The 23,464-nt window shown below is 44.3% G+C and overlaps 2 protein-coding genes across 2 annotated transcripts; one reads left to right on the plus strand and one right to left on the minus strand.

Moving 5' to 3' along the window:
• Nucleotides 1–8,717: 8,717 nt before the first annotated feature.
• Nucleotides 8,718–11,493, minus strand: LOC123430670 (subtilisin-like protease 4). The gene has a single exon (XM_045114520.1). It carries the CDS (start codon nt 11,401–11,403, stop codon nt 9,001–9,003), a length of 2,403 nt encoding a protein of 800 aa, XP_044970455.1. The 5' UTR covers nt 11,404–11,493; the 3' UTR covers nt 8,718–9,000.
• A 9,830-nt stretch (nt 11,494–21,323) lies between these two features.
• LOC123430671 lies at nt 21,324–22,023 on the plus strand. Its single transcript, XM_045114521.1, has one exon. The coding sequence runs from the start codon at nt 21,463–21,465 to the stop codon at nt 21,781–21,783; it is 321 nt and encodes a 106-aa protein (XP_044970456.1). The 5' UTR covers nt 21,324–21,462; the 3' UTR covers nt 21,784–22,023.
• Nucleotides 22,024–23,464: the final 1,441 nt, after the last annotated feature.

The raw sequence follows: 23,464 nt of genomic DNA on the forward strand, positions 1-23,464 counted from the left end.
TATCTGGTTGAGCATCTACATGGGCATCATTATTATCGTTATCATTATCACTATGAGAATGTTCGCTACCAGACTGTGTCTCAACATCAGAAATAGAAACATCATTATGATTCTTAGCAGGTTTTTCTAAAACACGTTGACTAGAAGATTGCATAGTCCTATCATTTTTTCGCTTTCTTTTTCTTTTTTAGTTGGACTAGGCACATCATCATTAATTCTATGAGAATCTTGTTCAATTCATTTAGGATGATCGTCAGGATAAAGAGGTTCCTGAGTCATTCTACCTCCTATAGTCATTACTCCAACAACATGGCCATTCATGTTATCACTTAATTTAGAAAGCAATTCATTGTGTGACTTAGCAACTTGGTCTAGTTGGGTGTGAACCATAGAAGCATGTTTACCTAGACCTCTCACATCATTAGAAATTCTATGCATTAAGTCACTCCAGCGATCTATCATCATGACATTGCATTGTAATTGATCTTTACCATATTTACTGAAGTGTTCCTGCTTAACAATGTGATTATCAAATTCATCCATGCATTGACTAGGAGTATTAGTATAGGGTATATTGCTTTCATTAAAGTTACACAGAGAAATTACCTCTACTAAGTGTGTGAGCATGTCAAGTCCATGTATTTCTTCAATGGGTGGTAAATTATTGACATCTTTAGTTTTAGTACCTTTTTCTTTCATGGATCTCTTGGCTTCTTGCATAGCTTCACGACTAAGGAATATAATACCTATCTTATTTTGAATAGGTTGTGACGATGATTCAGGAAGTATCCAATCATCGGCATTTTGCAATATGTTATTCAATAATTATTCATCTTGTCCAATAGTTCTTTCCTTGAAAACACAACCAATACAACTACACGACAATTCCTTACCTCCTCTCGTACGAGAGGGGATGATCTTGGTTGTAGTGTCTTCCAGATTCTTGATAGTTGCAATTGGATATCCTTGGTGAACACAATAAATAGATCTATGCTCCCCGGCAACGGCGCCAGAAAAGAGTCTTGATAACCCACAAGTATAGGGGATCGCAAGAGTCTTCGAGGAAAGTATTCTACCCAAATTTGTTTATTTGACACAAGGGGAGCCAAAGAATATTAATTGGTCTTAGCAGTTGAGTTTTCAATTCAACCACACCAAGGTTATCCCTCTATAGCAAAAGTTTAGTAGCAAATTAGAACATTATTAGTAAGAGTAATAGTAGTAGAAGCAATAATAACTTTGCAAAACTCAGTATACGAAAAGCATAGGCCATGGATCAGTGATGGATAGATATGGATGCCATTCATCATGTAACAGTTACACACTAGAGCGACACAAAAACTAGATCCAATTTATCAATATAATGTAGGCATATATTCGGTATATAGTCATACGTGCTTGCGATAAGAACTTGTATGACATCTTTTGTCCTACCCTCCCGTGGCAGCGGGGTCCATAAGGAAACTAAGGGATGTTAAGGGCTCGTTTTAATAGAGAACCTGAATAAATCATTAACACTTAGTAAATACATGAACCCCTCAAACTACGACAATCGTCGAAAAGAATCACAATTATTGTCACCTTGGGGTATGCAGATCATGACACGTAATAGGTGCATACAACTTGCAAGATAGGATCTAAATCACTCATATTCATGAAAATATAATAGGTTTAGATCTGAAATCATGGCACTTGGGCTCTAGTGACAAGCATTAAGCATAACAAAGTAATAGCAACACAATCTCAGAACATAGTGCATACTAGGGATCAAGCCCTATCAAAATAACTCGATTACATGATCAATCTCATCCACACCCATCACCGTCCAGCAAGCCTACAGAGGTATTACTCACTCCCGATGGTGAGAATAATGGAATTGTTGATGGATAAGTCTTGGTGATGACGACGGTGACGAATCCCCCTCTCCGGAGCCCCAAACAAACTCCACATCAGCCCTCCCAAGGAAGAACGGGAGGTGGCGGTGGCCCCGTCTCGTAAAATGCGATGAAATCTTCTCCCATATTCTTTCTTCGAAGATGTGAATTTATAGCATTGGAAATATGGTTGGGGAGCCACGTGGGGCCCATGAGCTAACACGACGTGCCCAGGAGTGGGCGCGCCCTGTTGGCTCGTGGCCCGAACGAAGCCCCCCTCATGTGGTTCTTCGCTCCATAATTCCTCATATATTCCATAAATAATTCACAAAAAGTTACGTCTGATTCCGAGAATTTTATTTCTGCACAAAAGTAACACCATGGCAGTTGTGCTGAAAACATCGTTAGTCCTGGGTTAGTTTCATTCAAATCATGCAAATTAGAGTCCAAACAAGATAAAAAGTGGTTGTAAAAGTATATACGTTTGAGACATATTACACTTCACCATACTTGGGCCTAAGGGAAGGCATTGCGGAGAAATAAGTAGATGATGGTTTGCTACAGACATAAGCTAAAACCCCAATTTATGTCTTATTTCATAAGGGGCTAATTTGGATCCACATGTTTCATGCTATGGTTAGATTTATCTTCATTCTTCTTTAAGTGTTTGATGACCCACAAGTATAGGGGATCAAGCGTAGTCCTTTCGATAAGTAAGAGTGTCGAACCCAACGAAGAGCAGAAGGATCTGACAAGTGGTTTTCAGCAAGGAAATATCTGCAAGCACTGAAATTATCGGTAACAAGTGGTTGTGTGGTGAGATGATTCGTAGCGAGCAACAAGTAAAAAAAGTAGCAACGGTGCAGCAAAGTGGCCCAATCCCTTTTGTAGCAAGGTACAAGCCTGGACAAAGTCTTATAGGAGGAAAAACGCTCTCGAGGACACACGGGAATTTCTGTCATGCTAGTTTCATCATGTTCATATGATTCGCGTTCGTTACTTTGATAGTTTGATATGTGGGTGGACCAGCGCTTGGGTACCACCCTTAGTTGGACAAGCATCCCACTTATGATTAACCCATCTCACAAGCATCCGCAACTACGAAAGAAGAATTAAGACAAAGTCTAACCATAGCATTAAATTAGTGGATCCAAATCAGCCCCTTACGAAGCAACGCATAAACTAGGGTTTAAGCTTTTATCACTCTAGCAACCCATCATCCACTTACTACTTCCCAATGCCTTCCTCTAGGCCCAACTAATGGTGAAGTGTTATGTAGTCGACGTTCACATAACACCACTAGAGGAAAAACAACATACAACACATCAAATTACCGAACGAATACCAAATTCACATGACTACTATTAGCATGACTTATCCCATGTCCTCAGGAACAAAAGTGACTACTCACAAAGCATAATCATATTCAAGACCAGAGAGGTAATGAGTAGCATCAAGGATCTGAACATAAACTCTTCCACCAAGTAATCCAACTAGCATCAACTACAAAGAGTAATCAACACTACTAGCAACCTTACAAGTACCAACCCACTTTCAGGCCAGAATTCCAGTTGCCGGCATTCTCCCTCTTCATGTAAACCTTGCAAAATAAGAGAGAAAAGGCATAAGAATTGTACCGTGAAGTGAAATAACAGCCAAAGAAGCGATAAATATCAACATGAAAACATGATGCAAAATGGACGTATCAGTGTTGCAGATACTTGCGATAGGGGATAATCATAAGTGGGTTGTTTCTCCTAGTAAGAATAACACCTTAGCACCAGTCCACTCACATATCAAATTATCAAAGTAACGAACGTGAATCAACTCAACATGATGAACATGACTAGATGAAAATTCCCATGTGTCCTCGAGAGCGTTTTCCTTTATATAAGAGAACTTTTAGGCTTGTCCTTTGCTACAAAAGGATTGGGCCACCCTGCTGCACCACTGCTACTTTTGTTACTTGTTATTTGCTCTTCTCTTGCTACAGAACTATCTATCACTCTTAGTCACATCACTTGCAGAGAATATCATGCTCAAAACTGCTTATCATTTCCTTCTGCTCCTTGTTGGATTTGACACTCTAACTTATCGAAAGGACTACGATGAAAACCCTATACTTGTGGGTCATCAATGGGCTGACCCCTACATTTTTGTCATGGTGTAGTGACACAAATGAAGTCACATGCGTTGACCGCCTCCGCAACCATCAAATCTATTTGGCTCACACGACTCGCAACCATGTCCAACCTTTACAACTTGTCCCCTGTTGCAAAGCAAGGAGCACAACAATGTGTTTGTAGTAAAGGCTGGTCACCACATCCATCACACGGCTAGCGTCATACGCGATGGCCAGTCTCCAACCACCGCCAACAAGGTTGCCCCGCCCACCCCCTCTCCTCCTGTTCGTCGCTGCTAGAGTTTCCCTACACTGCACCACCATGGAGCTCCACCACGCTTGTCTTGGCCTAAAAATTGAGCCCGACCGAGCACCTCCACCTGTATGACATCATCGTCAGGAGCCTCCATGCTGGATCTCCCCCCATCGAAAGCTTCCCCGTCGACCAGGCCGACGGATCCGATGAGATCCGCCACGCTAGCATGGAACGGCGCCAACCTCGTCATCATCCTCATGCGCGCGTGTATCCTCCGTGGTGGGGTGCCCATATGGCAACAAGGGGCTCTTGTTTCAATGGCGACAAGACACACATGAGCCCAAGATGCTTTTTTTTGTTTGAAACAAGGCTCTTGTTGTACGAGCCGAGAGTTTTTTTGCAACAAGATTTTCGTTATAGGATGTTTCTGCAACAAGAATCATGTTACTCCCTCCGGTCCTTTTTACTCTGCATATTAGATTTCGGTCAAGTCAAACTTTATAAAGTTTGACCAAATTTATATTAAAAAATATAAATACCTATAATACCAAATATATACATTATGAAACTACATTTCGTAAAGAATCTAACAATATTGATTTGGCATGGTGAATGTTCGTAATTTTTTCTATAAGTTTGGTCAAAGTAGAGATACTTTCACTTCGGACAAGACTTATATGCAGACTAAAAAGGACCGGAGGGAGTACAATCAATGTTCATTTGCAGATCGGACGACTCATAACCAAGTAGGTCTTTAGAAAAGATCCGTCGGTCGTTAACTGAATTCTGAATAGAAAGATTAAGAAGAAGAAAAAGATTCAAAATAAAGTAAAGGTAAGCGGGGAATAAACTTATTTATGACAAGTTTCAAACTAGTAAAGTATATCCCTAGGATAAAGAAGAAGAAAAATGGGCTAAGGAGATAGTAAGAGTCTCTATTATGGTCGTTTCATTCTGTCCCCGCTTAGAAAAGGTCAAGTGGACACCGTTGGTATTGCCTTGCGAAGAGCTTTACTTGGTGAAATAGAAGGAACACACCTCTAATAACAACTAGAGAAACCCGGTGTGTTTGCACTATAGAAAATATAGTAGCTCATGAGGCATGCGATTTGTACAAAGCTAGACTTAACAGGAAATTTCTTTCTAGTGAGGGCAAAGTGATGCTTTTGTTTTTGTTGTTGTTGAAGTGACCCTAACAGGAAATTTCTTTCTAGTGGGGGCAAAGTGATCCTTTAGTTTTTGTTGTTGTTGAAGTGACCCTTTTTTAAGAAGGGCAAAGTGATCCTTAAATATACATCCTAGGTTCCTATCAAAAAAATTGCACTCCCTCCGTTTCTAAATATAAGTCTTTTTAGATATTTCACTAGATGACTACATACGGAGCAAAATGAGTGATTCTACATTCTAAAGTATGTCTATATACATCCGTATGTAGTTTTCTAGTTAGAACTCTAAAAAAACTTATATTTAGAAACGGAGGGAGTAGATCGCATGTCAATATAGTGAGGGACTCCAGGGATAAGGATTTGGTGGTCTCGGGTGCTCCATAAGTAACAATACTAAACCGACAAGGCTTTGATTTTTCTTATTTTTTTGACTTTTTTAAACTGCCCATGAGATTTACCGCTTAAGGTCTCAAATATCTACAGCGGGGGCCCATTATCCACATACTGCCTTCTTCGTGCTTCTAGAGAGCTATGAGGGAGAGAAGGGGAACAATCTCCGCAGGCTCCACCAGTCCCACCTTCGTTGCCCCCGTCGTCTATCGTTTGTCGCTTCCTTCGCCGCAGGCCATCGTTCTCCTCGCTCCCTTCCTCCTCCACCCTCCTCTCTCTCTTTGCTTATTCCACCTACCCTCCATCGAAGAAGCCCCATGGGAACAAACCCTAGCTTGCTACACGGTGATGAATGGCGGAGGGCAAAGGCATGCGGACTGTGACGAAGGTGCGGGGTGAACCTCCCCCACGAAACAGACTCTTCTCCCTCCATGCACGAGCAGGTGAGGTCCATCCAAAGTTCGAACACTTTTTTTCTTCCCTCCTGACCTCTCTTCCTCTTGGTGCACCTTTTATGTTCTTCTTGGTCCATGCCTTCTCTTTTCATCCCAAGCTCTTAGTTTAATTTGTGTTGATTTTCGTTCAAATATTATAGAGTTGCTAATGTGAGCAAGATAGGAGACACTACATAGGAATTTGTAATTTTTCTGTCATGTTCTGCTTAGGAGAGGCACATGTATACTTCATATACACTCATTGGAGAAGAAGGCATACACCCAGCGCTATGGGTTCTCCTAATAGTATGTTGTTAGATTATCTTTTTATTGTTTTGGTTATAGTAGGTTGAAAATGTAGTAGTATGTGACCTCTATCTTTTATCTCTGTCATTACTCGGATTTGTGATGGACCTCTTTTATTTATCATAACTCTGCTGAACTATTATGTTATGTTATGTTCTCACTGTAAAAAAAATGGTCTTACCTATATACATGATTGCTCTAGGATTTCCCCTTGCATACACATGGCGCTCATAGAATCCTTCTACTTAACATGGCAGGATGGAAATTGGCTGGCATCTTCTCTTTCTGGTGGCAATAAGGATAGTTATGTATACTACTACATTGATCGGCAATGACGGTGTCGTTGGTTCCATTGTCTCAATAGACTCTCCTCCATATTGAGCTCGGGGTTGTCTTTTTCACCACAATGCAAACCAGTTGGTGTGGCTTCTAAGTACTTCTCTTCTCTGATGTCATGGCCATGATAACGCCATCTTTGATGTAATCTTCATGTGGAGAAAGTGCATGTGAAGGAGATCCCAATGGTAGCGATTTGTGTAGTTCAGAGGATAATGGTGATTTGCTTTGTACATCAGGAAGGGTATACTATCGTCTACTTTTTTGTTTGGAATAACCTTGCAGTTTTTGATTCACCCATGTAATGACCTTCCATTGTTACTCTTTGCAAGCTATTCATTGTTACATAGTTTTGTATGTATCTTCACTTTTGGTTTTTTGTTGCTACTGTAGGTCATACAAAGGATACTCTTCTTTCGAATCTCCAAAGAGTTTTAGTGCCACCAAAGTTTTAAAGATTGAAAGTACTCTTAGTTGTGAAATCGGTATTTTGTACTTCTTTCCACTTGTGATGTCTTCCTTATTTTCATTCACGAAAAACACGACCCAAGGGGGGAGCTTGTCATGGACGTGTCTAACAAATTCCGTTACAATGTTGATTACTTTTAGCAGTACCTATAAAGTTTTTGCGAGATATACTCAAGTTAGTATGACCTGTTCGCTATGAAACTGATGTACCAATCTTACGGTAAGTAAGTTTCAAATACCCACATCTCAATAAAAAAAATTAGTCCATTCTGAAAAACTCACTTGACACCATTATCAAAATTTTAGATTGTAGCCACTTATGATTGGCAAAATTTCAGACTACAGTCAACTTTGAGGTTTCTGGGAAGTTGCCCAGCAGCTATGCAAGAATTCCGGTGGCATTACTGGAGTTTGTGATTCCTAATTTCTAAACTTACTAATGGTATGCCTTCAGAGAACAAAAAAAATATAACCAAAGGCGAATCATCGTTATTAGAACGTAGATATCATCTAAATGCATAAGTATCCTTTGATAATCTCGAATGTGGTTCTATAGAACATTCTTAAAATATATACACATGATTTGCACTGTAGTTACTTTCATGAGTACACTACGATGCCATACAAATCACAAATAACAACGGTTTTAATAGTGGATGGAATCACGGGCCGATGCACGGCTTCACGCTAGTCCCCTATATGAATACTAAATTCAAGAAAACAATATAAATTTTTAGAAAGAACTAGAATTTTGGGTATCAAATCTAGGTGCCTAATCTATTCCCATGAAATTCCATAAAGAAATGATATATGTGATATTCTCAATAAAATAATAAAAACAATTGCTATGTATAAAAAATCTATTTGGATGGATAGCAGATCAGATTGTTTTTTATTCAGCACGGATACTCGTGTATGTCACTTCTTAAGGAACATGAGAATGAAATGAACACCTAGGTTTGATATCCCTAAATTCTAGTTTTTTCGTTAAATTTGCTGATATTTTATAATTTAATATTTTTTGGGGGGTGGAGCACCCAGGAGCTCATGTGTATTTTTTTCTAAATGATAACGCCCACACGGGTGGTACGAGACAACATGGTCCACACGCCACTGTAAACATTCATCTTGCCACATCAAACATATGGCATGAGTGGAATCTTTTAGGTTTTTTGACTTAAAAATGTTTCATCTCTAAAATAAAAAAATCTAATTAAAAATCAGTTTTCATCATTAAATTCGTCTCGAAGAGATCTTTAAAACTAGATCCCATATTGATATCTTTCGACGACTTTTTTTTGGGCTACAAGTTGCCACATGTTTACACTTAAGTTGTCATATGGTTTACAATAAAATTGCCCCGACATGTTTCATTTAGTTTTTTCTTCTAGATTTAAAGCTATCATTGTGATTCAACTACTTTTCACGGTAATTTTTATTAATTGGCCATGGTAAATTTTAGTAATTAACCACGATAAATTTAATTCATGGATCATGGCAACTTTTGGTAATTCATCGGTTTATAGATTATGACAATTCTAGTATTTTGAACATGGAAAACATTTTTTGTATGAACCTTGGCAAATTTTAGTGCAAAGAAAAGAAAAAAAATCTCTCACTCGAGCAAAGAAAAGAAAAAAAAAATCTCTCACTCGAGCAAAGAACTAGTATGAGCTGAAGGTCCCTCAGCTTCTGCCGTGGCCTCCTCCCCAGCGCCGGGCAAGATGAGGATCGGGCTTCGCACGAGGTGCTTGCTGGAGACCCACTTGAGCTGCCCTTCGATGACGCCATCCGGCACGGCCGCCGCCTTGACGGTGACCGTGTAGTTCAAGACCTCATCCAGCTCCTTGAACGTCAGCTTCTCCGGCTTCACTTCCACCGTCACCGATTTCGGCACCTCAACCTCCACCGAGTACGTCGAGCTTGCCACACCAACGTTAGTCACCGCGCGGGCAGCGTTCACGGCGGTGTCCGCCTTGTCGACGATGATGGTGATCGACGGGTAGTTGAGGTCCTTCTGGTCGACCTTTGGCAGCTTGCTGCACTCCACCGGCGGCTCTGGGTGGATGATCGAGTTCACCTGCTGGTCTGTGTAGTTGAGCCCGCACAGGTACGGGATGTAGTCCGACGCCGACAGGTTGTACACGAGCCCCGGGTCCATGGCTTTCTTCGGGTTTACGTGCCCGGCGCCCGTGGCAAAGTATGTCGCCTGCGTGCCGTCCACGTCGGCGATCGGTTTCTTTTCGTTGTCGGTGGTTTCAGTGGTCGTCATCAGCGCCGACTTGATGGCCGCCGGCGACCATGTCGGGTGCGCGTTCTTCAGCAACGCGGCGACACCGGCGAGGTGCGGGCACGACATGGACGTGCCGGACTTGACGTCGAACTTGGGCATATCTGCTTTGGGCGGCAACACCAAGTCCGCGATGCCGGGGACACCCGCGAGTATGTTCACTCCTGGGCCGATGATGTCAGGCTTTAGAATCCCCCGGCTTTTCAAGTTCGGCCCCCGCGCCGAGAAGGGTGCCATCATCGGCGACCGCGGGGTGTCGAATGACGTTCCATTCAAGATGAAGTTGGCCGTGGCGTCTTTCTCGGACTGCACGTAGGCCTTGATCTTCTGCCCGGCTGAGTAGGGTACTTGCACCGTGGGGATCACGTGGGGCCTCGGGACGATCACCGGGCCGAACACCTCAGGGGTGACGACGATCATGCCGAACGCGCCGGCCTTTTCGAGCGTTTTGGCCTTGGCGGTGCTCACGGTGCCGCCAGCCTCGCAAATGACGATCTTCCCGGTGACGTTCTCCGCAATCAACACGGACTCGCTGGTGCACTTACCGTCGCCCACGTCGCGCACCAGCGGCCGCAGCTCCTTCCCGTAGTCCTTGGCTTCGCTGAGCGACTCGCCGGCAAGTTCATCTCCGCTGCCAAGCTTCACGGTGGCCCCGAACCGCCTGTCGGTGGTGCTTGCCCCCACGGTGAGAAGCCACGGTGCCCCGTTGGAGACGGTTGCCGGGTTCGGGCCGATGTTGCCAGCCGCCGTGCTGACGAACACGCCGTTGAGGGCAGCGGTGTATCCTCCAAGCGAGACGGGGTCCTCCGAGAAGTCAGCATCCGGGTTGCCACCAAGAGACATAGAGAGCACGTCGACGCCGTCCTCGATGGCATCATCGACCGCCGCCAGTATGTCATCCCGGTCGCAGCCCTTCTGCTCGAAGCACACCTGGTAGAAGGCGATGTGCGCGCGGGGCGCCATGCCGGACGCCGTGCCCTCCGCGTAGCCGGATATGTTGGCGCCGGACACGAACGCGCCGGCCGCCGTGCTGGACGTGTGCGTGCCGTGCTGGCCCTCGTTGATCGGGAGCACCGGGTCGTCGACGCCCTTCCACTTCCACTTGGCCGACTCGAAGAAGGACCGCGCCCCGATGAGCTTGTTGTTGCACACCGTATTGTTGAAGTCGCACCGGCCATTCCACTTCTCCGGCGGCGGCTTCATGCCCGCCCCGTCGAACGACGGGTGGCCGGCGTAGATTCCGTCGTCGAGGACCCCGATGATGATGCCCTCGCCCATGTTGCTGGTGTTCCACACGCCTTCCCCGGCGCGGTCCTCGCCCATGAGCCCCAGCATCTTGGGCGTGTGCGTGGTCATGAGGTGGTACGTCTTCTCAGGATATGCCTTATAAAACCAGTCCTTCTTTTTCATCTCCTCCAGCTCCTCCACCGTCAAACGGGCGCAGAAGCCATTGACGACTTTGCGGTACGAGTAAATGAGGCGGGTCACGGAGGACGGGTCATTCTCCATCGCCTCCTTGGCCATGTCGCACACCTCAGCCAGGAGCGAAGCGTGCCAGCTCGACGCGTTCTTGTACACCTTCGTGTCGTACTCGTACGGAGAGCGCACGATGATGAGGAAGTTCTTGTGCTCGCCGGTGTCATGGCCATGGGGGCCATGGCCCGCCGCCGGCGTCCCGGCTACGCACAGGAAGAGGAGGACGGAGGCAACGCGGAGGGCGAGGCGCGGCGGCGACCATCGTCCATGGTTTCGATTATCCATTTGGGTGTAAGAAGAATGATCAGAGGAGGGAGTGGAGCGAGGTAGCGATATATATGCGAGTCGGCTCCTGTGATCTAAAGATGGAACGTAGCCTTCTGTGGTCAGACGGCGAGATGGCTTAATAAAGATAGCAAAGACATGCAATGATTTTTTTTAGGGTAAAAACATGCAATAATTGGAGAGGCTTAGCTCTGACCAGAAGTTCAATTAGACTCTGGGCTTTCGTTTCAAGGCCTTTCTTGTAGAGGAAATGAAGGGGACCAGATGCCTTGAAATGAAGCTGAAGGTAGGTAACTACGACTTTTTCCCATGACTTGGCTAAATGTAGATCAACTAGATTCTTTTTTTCATGCGTTGATATCTTTGTTTTGATGTCCGTGCAAGACAGAGTAGATCACACATGGCTAGCATTATCGTCTTTTTTTTTCTGAGTAAATCAGAGCTTTATTCTGATAAAAGCATTCCTAAAACAGACAGTCAGGAGACCGATCACTAGAATGTTGCAAGTTCCATCGAGATAGCTCTCTGTCACATTCAGTGTGCAAGCGTGCATATCACAAAGATGTACTTTCTCTGTTCCTAAATATAAGTCTTTTAAGATATTTTACTAGAAGTCTACATACGAAGCAAAATGAGTGAATCTATATTCTAAAATATGTCTATATATATATATATATCCGTATGTAGTCCACTAATGAAACATCTTTAAATACTTATATTTAGAAACGGAGCGAGTAACAAAAAGTGCATGCTAAATATCAAAAAAAGAGTAGCAAGCTTTTCCTATTTCTAACAAGATAGGAGCCACAATGAATGAGAATTATGGCAAGCGTTACAAAGTGCACCAACTCCAGACAGCCCACCTCCTTCATCACATGTGATAATCATCGAAATGTTGCAAAAAAACTCCATCGTGCAATGAAAAAGCTTCAGGTATTACTAGTGGGCCAGAAATATCCATCTACGGTTTACACCATGCATCAAGCATGGACGAAGAAGAGCGTGCAACGCCTTCCGCACCACCCGGCCATCAGCAAAATTTAAGACCCTGCCGGTGGTGATCTTGATACATTAATGAAAAACGGGGCTTTAGTCGTCTTTAATTGTAATTGTGCAACCGGGACTAAAGAATCAGAACTAAGTCTCCTTTTTTAGTGCCGGGTGTGTTATGGACTGAAAATAAAGGGGGCTCCAATTGGTCGGTCTCGAACGCTCAAGAAGGAGGACCTTTAGTCCCGGTTGGTGACATCAACTGGGACTAAAGCGAGTGCTGGGGTTTATGGTTTGTTTTTAAAGAAGGGGTTTAGGGTTTTGGAGTGGTTGTGTTTCATTTTGTGTTTTTTTTGCCATTCAATTCTTTTTCATTTAGGGTTTTCATTTTATTTTATGTTTTCCATTCAACTCGACGCTACTACGTATACCAATGAAGTAACCATTACACAACATTGTCATCAATATAGAGAAGTGACCTCTTTCTTCGTGCTTGGTCAAATAACAAGTTTTTGTATATATATTCGACGCTACTACATATAGTACATGTTCATGCATATATACAATATAATATCTCTTACGATCCCTATATGTAGTGACCAAAATTGCCTACAAATTCCGGATGGTATTCTCCGACTTTAGATACGACCTCTTAAAGAATCTCGTTAATTCCTCTTGAATTGCTCATACACGATCTTTTGGTAGGAGTTCGTCCCGCATCCATTCGATCTAATTTTAAAAAGGGGATCAATATACATGAATCAAACTCAACACAATTGATGGTAATAAGATAAAATTGTGAATATTGTTTACGTACTCGAAGTTTTTCTAAAATTCTGTCCTTCTCACAGGTCGTCTGGCGAATGAACTCGCAAACGTAGTATCCACATAAATTATTCTCATCTCCCTCCCTCAAACACTTTACGAGAGTAGAGTTCAATTAAAATAATAATCAAGAATCGTAATGGTATTGAAACAAGAACCAAAGAGATGCGCGGACCTAGCTACTGTGTCAACCTGGATGAATAGTAAAATAAAGTGAAACATGCGCACGTATAACTCATCAATTACACTTAACATTGAGAAAAGGAAACAGAATGTGTACAAAAAGTATTTCCCTTCTGCTTTGTTCTTCAAGTAACGCCCTTAGCAAGTTATCCTCTTTGTCCTTGGGATTCTTTTCTACCGTATATTCATGTATGTTATTTGGGTTAATGAACCCAATGTCATAGATTCGTCCTCTTTTGCATTCAAGAATCTTCATTCTTCATAATATAGTAAGGATAATTATACATGCAATGAACGAGCTGAGCTAGAGACTTAATTACAAAAATAATGCTTATAGACAATAGTAACTGATGATAGATTTGTCGATGGCGTCTTGGTTGTATAACTGAAATAACTCATCAAATTCAATGTACATATCCTCGTCTCCACTGAAGTAATGCTCATATTTAATTCCCACCATAAGCCAGTTGCTCCCTTCCTTTGAGGCTTCAATGTACTACTCATGTAATCTTCGCATTTATGTTGATAGATGGCGGACCTCCTCAGGTCTGACGAGAGGCTTCCCGTGCTAGTATTTGTATGCTAAAGGAGTCGTGGGGAACTCTACCTGCTGGCCTAAGTATGCTAAAGGTGCAGTCGCATTCCCCCGCGTTTGGTTTTCTTTGTGAAACTAGACAGAAGAAGGATAAGATTAGAAGAGTGAGAGCTCGGCTTGGGCTCAAGGGTTTTTGTGTTGTGGACAACAATGGTTTCAGTGGTGGTTTGGCTCTTTTTTGGCACGAAAACATTGATGTGGTTATCTTGTCTACAGTTGATAGATACATTGATACCAAGGTCAAGATGACGCCGGACTCGGACGCTTTCAAAATCACCTTTGTGTATGGCGAACCGAGGGTAGAAAATCGTCAACTTATGTGGGATAAAATCACAACTCTATCTTCATTGTCTGATCTACCTTGTCTCGTTATTGGTGATTTTAATGAAGTTATGTGGGACTTTGAACATTTGTCGCTCTCTCCCCGAGGATCATCTCAAATGCAATCCTTCCGTGATATGCTAGATGTTTGTAACTTGGTTGATCTTGGCTTCTCGGGTGTTCCATACACATATGATAATAAAAGAGGGGGACAAGCTAATGTTCGGGTCCGTTTAGACCGTGCAGTAGCGACTAATGGGTGGAGAAATATGTTTGATCATGCTACTGTCCAGCATGTGGTTATGCCTTGTTCTGATCATGTGGTGCTTATTCTGAGAGGAGAACCAGATTTGGGTCCGGTTAAAAGCAGAAATCGCCAATATGAGATTCTGTGGGAAAGGGACGCTGCCCTACCTGAAATTGTGGCGAAGGCATGGGAATATGTGGGTGTTGTTGAGAATCTAAAACAGCTCCATGAGGCGCTTAGCAGTACAATGAAGGCTTTGTCCGGATGGAGCAAAACTAGATTTAGCAATGTTAAACGTGAACTTGCCAAATCCAGAACTCGGTTGGAGGAATTGATGAACATGAATGCGGATAGGGAGGACATACGGGCTGTCACGGTGTTAGAGCATATATCTCCATATGTGGTTTTGGTAATTAATGACAATTCCTATGGACTAATGGTTGCCTTAAGTTATATTTATAGGATTTGTCCATAGGCACTTCTTGAAGTTCATCTGTTGGGTTCAAGGAGTTTATATGATGACCAAGGTGGTATTCAAGGTATTATCCAAAGAATGGTCATAGAGACACAAGTTGATCAAGATCTCAGACAAAGAGTAAATCAAGATGATCAACACACAAAGCGTACAAGATGTACCGAGGGGGATCAAGTGATCCCATGGCATGGTAAGCATTGTTCATTACGTGTTTGTGTACTAATCCATGGTCTTCGTGAGAGTTCTATGTGGGGGTTAGGTGTGTTTCCATGGGCTTGCGTCAAAGAGAAGATCCCATACAACCCATGAAGTATGACGTCAAGTTGTGATCGTCATCAAGATTGCGATGTGCAAGTTCAAGTGGATCAACACGAAGATATCATGCTTGAAGCTTGCCGTCCATTGTGGTGGCAATGGGCTTGTGAAGATATGTTGAAGAGTGGCTCACCCATAGTGAGTATGGGGAGCAATCAACTAGTCTTCATCAAGCCAACGCAATCAAGAAAGGTGGTCCATCTTGAGGAAGCCAAGATCATCATCTTCTAGCTCAAGAGGACGACGTGCAAGGTATAGGTTTGCCCTTGATAGGTTTTCTGTTTAGGATAGATTGTTGTACTATCAAGGGGGGCTCTCAAGTGAGTAGCTTGATCGTATCGTTCATTGAGAGCTCAAACCATTTGCATCCTTGCATCATACTTCTTGGTTCTTGTTTGGTGTTTCTCTTTGTGAGTTTTAGAGCTTATGGTCATCTTCGTGACAAGCTCGAGTTCATCGAAAACGGAGTCCATATGCATCTACTATGATGTTTTCGATGTTGGTGTTTTTGCCGGTTCTTCATTCATAGAGGACTCACATCTCTATATCGATGTTTGGATATCTCTTGTCGTCCTCAATCCAACAAGCTTGGGTTTGCTCGATTGGGAGCTCGCATGCGAAAGATATGGCTGTTTCAGTGGCGAGCGGTAGTACCGCTGGACCTAGCGGTAGTACCGCTAGAGCTGGCGGTAGTACCGCTGTCCCAGCGGTAGTACCGCCCCTGGCCAGCGGTAGTACCGCTCCAAGTTTTCAGTACCGTCATCTTTGCGGTTGTACTGCGCCGGACCTTTTTGCGAAGACTTTCTTGGCGGTGGTAGTGCCTTTGCACTACCAGGGGCCCAGCGGTAGTACCGTTGCAGCCAGCGGTAGTACCGCTAGCTGGCGGTAGTACCGCCCCTGGTCAGCGGTAGTACCGCTGGAGTGCCAGCGGTAGTACCGCTGCAGCCAGTGGTAGTACCGTTGTGCTCGGGCTGTAAGTGGGGGTAACGGTCTGATTCCTTCCCCCACTATATAAAGGGGGTCTTCTTCCCCCTTGGCTTTATCCATTCGTTGAGCTCTTGTTCTACCTCCATTGTTGACATTCTTAGAGCTTGCTTACTCTCAATCCCTCCAATGATTCTTGCTTGTTCTTGAGGGAAAAGAGAGAGGAGATCTAGATCCACATCTCCACCAATCACTTTCTCCTCTATGTGAGGGGAACCCCTTGGATCTTGATCTTGGAGTTCTTTGTGAGCTCCTTGTTCTTCCTCTCATATTTCTCCATAGCTTTCGTTGTTGTGGAGGGATTTGAGTGTGAGGTACTTGACCACTTCGTGTGTTCTTGCCATTGCATTGGTTGCATTGGTTTGAGTTCTCCACGGTGATATGTGGAAGTGAAGGTTGAGAAGCTTATTACCTTTGGTACTTAGTACCCTAGATATTGTTCTTAGTGGATGCTTTGGTGTCCTAGAAGCTTGGTGGTGTCTCGGAGCTCAATCATTGTGGTGTGAAGCTCCGGGAAAGCGTCGGGGTCTCCAATTAGGTTGTGGAGATTGCCCCGAGAAATTTGTACGGGTACCGGTAACCGCCCCCAAGGGTTGCCACGTGTACGGGTTCGGTAGCCGCCCCAAGGTTTGCCATTTGTACGGGTTCGGTGACCGCCCTCAAGGGTCCCTTAGTGGAATCACGACATCTTGCATTGTGCGAGGGCGTGAGGAGATTACGGTGGCCTTAGTGGCATCTTGGGGAGCATTGTGCCTCCACACCGCTCCAACGGAGATTAGCATCCGCAAGGGTGTGAACTTCGAGATACATCATCGTCTCCGTGTACCCCGGTTATCTCTTACCCGAACCCTTTACTTATGCACTTTACTTTGTGATAGCCATATTGTCTCTTGTCATATATCTTGCTATCACTTAGTTGTTTATCTTGCTTAGCATAAGTTGTTGGTGCACATAGGTGAGCCTAGTTGTTTGAGGTTTTGTGCTTGGCATATTAAACGTTAGTTTTATTCCGCATTTGTTCAAGCCTAAACCTTAATTATTTTAAAGCGCCTATTCACCCCCCCTCTAGGCGACATCCACGTCCTTTCACACGGATCAGATGAATGAGTTGTTATACCAGGAAGAAATGCTTTGGCTCCAAAGGTCTAGAATCTCATGGTTAAAAGAGGGAGATAGAAATACCAAGTACTTTCAAAGCAAAGCAGTCTAGAGGGCTAGAAAGAACAAAATCAGAAGACTCATGGATGAAAACGGTGTGGAACACACTGATCTGGATGAGATGGGTTCCATGGCGAATGAATATTTCCTTAAAATGTTCTCTGTTGATCCATCCCTTAATGCTACTCCTGTCCTTGAGCTTTTTGAATCAATTATCACCGAGGAGGAAAATGTGAGAATTTGTGCGCCATTTAGCGACAAGGAAATTTCAGATGCGATTTTCCATATTGGCTCACTCAAGGCACCTGGCCCTGATGGGTTCCCTGCAAGGTTTTTTCAGAGGAACTGTCCTATGGTTAAGGAGAGTATCTTTAATGCTGTGAAGGATTTTTCAGTACTGGAGTTATGCCTGAAGGAATTAATCAAACCTCCATTGTGCTGATTCCTAAGGTGCAAAGCCCAACGAAACTCTATGAGTTTAGACCAATAAGCCTCTGTAATGTTGTTTACGAGGTCATCTCTAAATGAATGGTTAATAGGCTTCGGCCTATGCTGGACTATATCATTACACCAGAGCAAAGTGCCTTTATTCCTGGAAGGAAGGTTACGGATAATGCACAAATAGCCTTGGAGTGCATTCACTACATCAAACAAGAGAAAGATCCAACTAAAAGTTTTTGTGCCTATAAGCTCGATCTATCTAAGGCGTATGATAGGGTGGACTGATTCTTCTTAAAGCAAGTGATGCTAAAGATGGGGTTCTCTCTCCGATGGGTTGACTGGATTATGTCTTGTGTCACGTCAGTGAGGTATTTAGTTAAATTAAATGGAACTTCATTCGATTCATTTGCTCCTTCGCGAGATCTTAGGCAAGGTGATCCATTGTCCCCCTTCCTGTTTTTGTTTGTGGCTGGCGGTCTCTCTGCAATTTTGAATAAGAAGGTCTCGTCTCGTAACATTGCTCCCCTAAAGACATGTCGGCGCCCCCCTGGCATTTCTCACTTGTTGTTTGCAGACGATACAACGCTGTTTTTCAAAGCTTATCATGATCAAGCGGTGCAAGTGAAAGAATCCCTGGATCTCTATGGCATGGCGACTGGGCAATTGTTAAACTTTGATAAATGTTTTGCATTTTTTGGCGAGTCGTGTGTGGAGGCCCACGAGGAAGATGTTAGGCGTGTTCTGAGCATCTCCCAATTAGTTTTTGAAGAGAAGTATTTGGGCCTACCTACATCGGATGGTCGCATGACCAAAGGTAAATTTCAGAATTTCCAAGTCAGGCTATCAAAACGGCTCATACAATGGGGTGATGGTCATTTGTCTCAGCCTGGAAGAGAAATTCTAATTAAATCGGTGGCGCAAGCGCTGCCAACCTATGTCATGGGTGTTTTTAAGGTCCCTTTTTCGGTGTGCGATGATCTTACCTCCATGGTCAGGAATTTCTATTGGGGAGCTGAAAAAGGGAAACGTAAAGTTCATTGGAATTCTTGGGACAAGCTATCAGAGCCGAAGAGTAGAGGAGGGGCGGGCTTTCGAGACTACCGTATGTTTAACCATGCTTTGTTGGCAAGGCAAGCGTGGAGGTTGATTGACAGACCTCACAGCCTTTGTGCTTGGTTATTGAAGGATCGATACTACCCTAATGGGAATCTTGTGGATACAGTGTTCGCCGGAAATGCCTCGCCAACTTGGCAGGCTATAAGCAACGGACTTGAGCTGTTAAAGAAGGGGTTGTTTTGGAGGATTGGCAACGGGAACAAGGTCCGAATTTGGAGAGACAATTGGATACCGAGACCATACTCGTACAAACCTTACAGTCCACACGAGAGATGTCGTTACAGGTTTGTCTCAGAGCTGCTCACTGACCGGGGTGCTTGGAATGAAGGACTTGTAAAATCCATATTCATGCCTGGAGACGCTGCTGAAATCTTGAAGATCCGGGCATGCCCGCGACTGGGTGATGATATTATTTCTTGGGGTCCCGAGAAACATGGGGTGTTCACCGTCAAGAGCGCGTACAATTTGGCGTTTGATTCGGCTCATCGTGATGGTCACTCTACATCTAGCTCTAGTCCAGATGGAGAGAGGTTTATATGGGATTTAATTTGGAAGTCGAAGGTTCCACCCACTGTGAAGAATTGCTCTTGGAGGTTGATCACTGATACTTTGCCAACATGGAGTAATAAACACAAACGGACCCTGGAAACATGCAACACGAGTCCAATTTGTGGATTGGGGAGTGAGGACAATTTTCACCCTTTCGTTGTTTGCCTGCGTGCAAAGGAGCTGTGGACAACCATGTCTAATGTCTGGGATATACCTAAGGTACGATCTGTTCAGAATGTTGGGAAAGAGTGGATTTTTCAACTACTGAACCCCCTGACTCCTAGCCAAAGATGTAAGGTGTTAATGCTAATCTGGAGGATATGGTTCATCAGAAATGAGATTGTGCATGACAAACAGCCCCCACCGATGGAAGCCTCTAAAACCTTTTTGCTCAGCTACTATGATTCTGTGTCTGATCTACTTGCCCCCACGCCAGTCACTAATCAGTTTGGTATTCCACCTGGCCTGTTATCGCATGCTCCTGCAAATTCACTGATCTCGTGGACAAAACCGCCCGATGGCTGGTGCAAACTCAATATTGTTGGTTCCTTTTCTTCAAATTCTGATGGTTCGGGTATGATACTAAGGAACCATGAAGGGAGTATTGTGTTCTCATCCACGAGAAGCTTTGGTGTGTGCACAGATGAGTTGGAAGCTGAACTACATGCAATAATGGAAGGATTATCATGAGCCCTGCAGAGAGAATCAACCCTTGCTTGTGGAAACTGATTCTTATTCGGCCTACAAGATGATCAAGAGCTTGGAGTGTGACAAATCTGCTTATGCGCCTCTAGTTAGAGAGATTAAGCTGAATTCGTCATTTCGTGAAACTTGTGTTACTCATGCAACCTGTAATCAGAATAAAGTTAGGCCTCGTTCGGAGGTACTCCGCTCCACAGCTCCACTCCGGAAGCCGGTGGAGTTTTAGTTGATATTTGCGGAGCGTTACTTTACCGGCTCCGCAGCTCTCCGGAGCTGGTGGGATTCCGAACGGACCCTTAGTAGGAGTCTTGCTAGTTTTGGTAGGATAGAAGGTAGAACGATGACCTGGATTGAATCCGGGCCACCTGCTGTTCTTGAGCTAGCCACTGCTGATTGTAATCCCGTGTTGGTCTGAGTAATACAAGTGTTTTGCCCGCAAAAAAAAAGGTTGTAGATGTTATTAATCTGGAAAAAAAACTTAAGGATTATGATTATCCAAAGTTCATATGGAATGGAAGCCCTTTGAAACAAGGAAGTCCTAGGTTTTTGAAGTCATCAACCCTTGCTCCACCTATTGCACCTCAAAAGTTGCACAAGCTGAACAAACCATTTGCGCCATTTATCACTTATCAGGGACTCCATTTGTCGCCAAGTTCATGGATCCAAACGGCAAGCTCCAAAGCCCCAAGTCAGCTAGCAGTGCAACATTGCTCAACAAATGTATGGTCACGAAATGCATCACGCGTAACAGAATAAATCCAAACAGAAACCGAGCCTATTACAGTATGTTTGCGCACGGCAGCAGGAAAACACGTCGCCTCCATTCCGAATCTAAAAAAGGACGGTGACCCCCAACGAGAAGAGCGCTGGCACGATGGAACGCGCCAAACTGCAAACCGGACGGACGGGAGCACGCCCCACCACGCACCTGTTGCGCCACCTCCCACCCATCGCGGCCGTCGACATCGCATCCCACGACCCCACCACCCTCCCTCCCCCCTTCCCGGGCCGCGCTCCCCCATCCCATCCGCCTCTCAGCTACCAAGTCGGCCAGACCAACCAACCATCAACACACACCTCACTCCATTCCAACACTCCTCCTCCCTCCCCCTTCTCTCTCTCTCTCCCACTCTGCTGGTCGGCCAGAGGCTGCCTGCCATGTGGGCCTCGCCGGGGAGGCTGCCGGCGATGGAGGAGGAGGAGGAGGAGGAGTGCGAGGCGGACGCGGGCCACAGGGCGCCGATGGCGTCGTGCTGGGGCCGCTTCGGCCTGGCGGCGCTGTGGCACAGGCTCCGGCACCTTTTCCTGGCGCGGCGGAGGGCGCGGCACGGCCGGTCCATCCTCGGCGCCGGCGGGCTCAACTACGACCCGCTCAGCTACGCGCAGAACTTCGACGACAGCAGCCTCGAGCACCACGAGCCTGACTTCACGGCCAGGTTCGCGCCCGCCCGCAACGCCAGCTCGCCACGGCCGGTATGACGACGCGCCGCTCCTCGGCGCCCCAGTGGCGGATGGAGAACCCTCTTTCCCACTTCTTGGCGCCTTTGTGAGCCTTTTGAGTGGTAAAAAGGCTTTATTTAATTATTTAGTCCACATGTTTCTCGGATCAATGTACATGTACATGTCATATGGATGACGCAAGTAGTTTTCGCTTTTATTCACGGGTGTAAATATTGTTCTCCAAAAGAAAATGAAAAATACTATTAGTAGAGATTTTAAGGAACTGCATAGGAGCCAGCCAGAGCATGTCTGCTTGCTTATCGGAAATTCAGAACAAGTTCCTCCTTATTAAATTTCGACGGTCCAAATAGGCATTACGTTCGGAACATTGCATGTGATACTTGTCAGCCTCGGCTTAATCGACAGCGATTTAAGCTATATATGTACATACGGATGTATATATACATATATAGAGTCTAGATTAAGTCATTTTGCTTCGTATGTACTCCCTCCGTTTCTAAATATAAGTCTTTTAAGCGATTTCACTAAGAGTCTACATACGAAGCAAAATGATTGAATCTATACTTTAAAGTATGTCTATATACATCCGTATGTAGTCCACTAGTGAAATCTCTATAAAGACTACTCCGTATTTAGGAACGGAGGGAGTAGTCATTTAGTGAAATCTTTTAAAAAAAACTTATAAAGAGTAGTAAATAGCTAGTCGTATCCACTGAACGTCAAATAACTTTGCTGAATATTGCTTTGCTGGTTTGTTGATTTCGGCGGCGTTCTTGCAGAATGCAGAGTCGCGTCTGGGCATTATTATAAACAGTGTATATTACTGCTCCCTGGCCTGCTTTTGCCGGTACCATTGTCGAATTTTCTTTGCTGTCTTAATCGAATTATTGGATATTTGCGCGCTTGCTTCTGTTGGAAAAGGGAAAGAGATATGACGGATATGTCTTTTTATTGGGGAGTGTTTGCTACTAATTGTAGCTTAGCTTTTGGAAGGAATATTCTCACGAAAACACATGGATAATGCATCAACACGCAACTTGAGAGAAAATATCAGAAACCGGGCCGTTAAGCATGGGTGCGGCCCGCTCGCCTCAATATAGGGGGTGTTTCTTTTCGGGAACTTTTTGATGTAGGGACTAAGGCCCTGTTTCTTTAAAAAGTCCTAGGACTTTTTTTAGTCCCAACTAAAAAGTCTATAGTCCCTACCTGTTTCTTTTCAAGGACTAAACATGGACTAGAGGTTATTAAATGACATGCAAAAGACCATGTTATCTCTAGTAATATACTAGAAGTTATTAAATGACATGCTAAAAGTAGGGACATTGTTGGGAAAAGAGCCAAAAAAGTCACAAAAAGTCTCTCCCATAGGGACTTCTTCCTTTAGTCCCAAATACCCCCTTTTAGTCCCTAAAAGTCCCTCCTTATTCTTTCACATGGGACTAAAAGGGACTTTTTTTAGTCCCTACACCAAAAAGTCCGTGGAAAGAAACACCCCTTAAAAAAAGTCCCTTTTAGTCCCATGTGAAAGAAACAGGAGGAACTTTTAGGAACTAAAATGGGGTATTTGGGACTAAAGGAAAAGTTCCTATGAGAGGGAGTTTTTGGGACTTTTTTGGTACTTTTTCCAACAGTGCCCCTACTTTTAGCATGTCATTTAATAACTCTAGTATATTACTAGGGGTAGCATGGTCTTTTTGCA

Source organism: Hordeum vulgare, chromosome 2H (assembly GCF_904849725.1).
Source record: "Hordeum vulgare subsp. vulgare chromosome 2H, MorexV3_pseudomolecules_assembly, whole genome shotgun sequence".
NCBI classification, from domain to species: Eukaryota; Viridiplantae; Streptophyta; class Magnoliopsida; order Poales; family Poaceae; genus Hordeum; species Hordeum vulgare.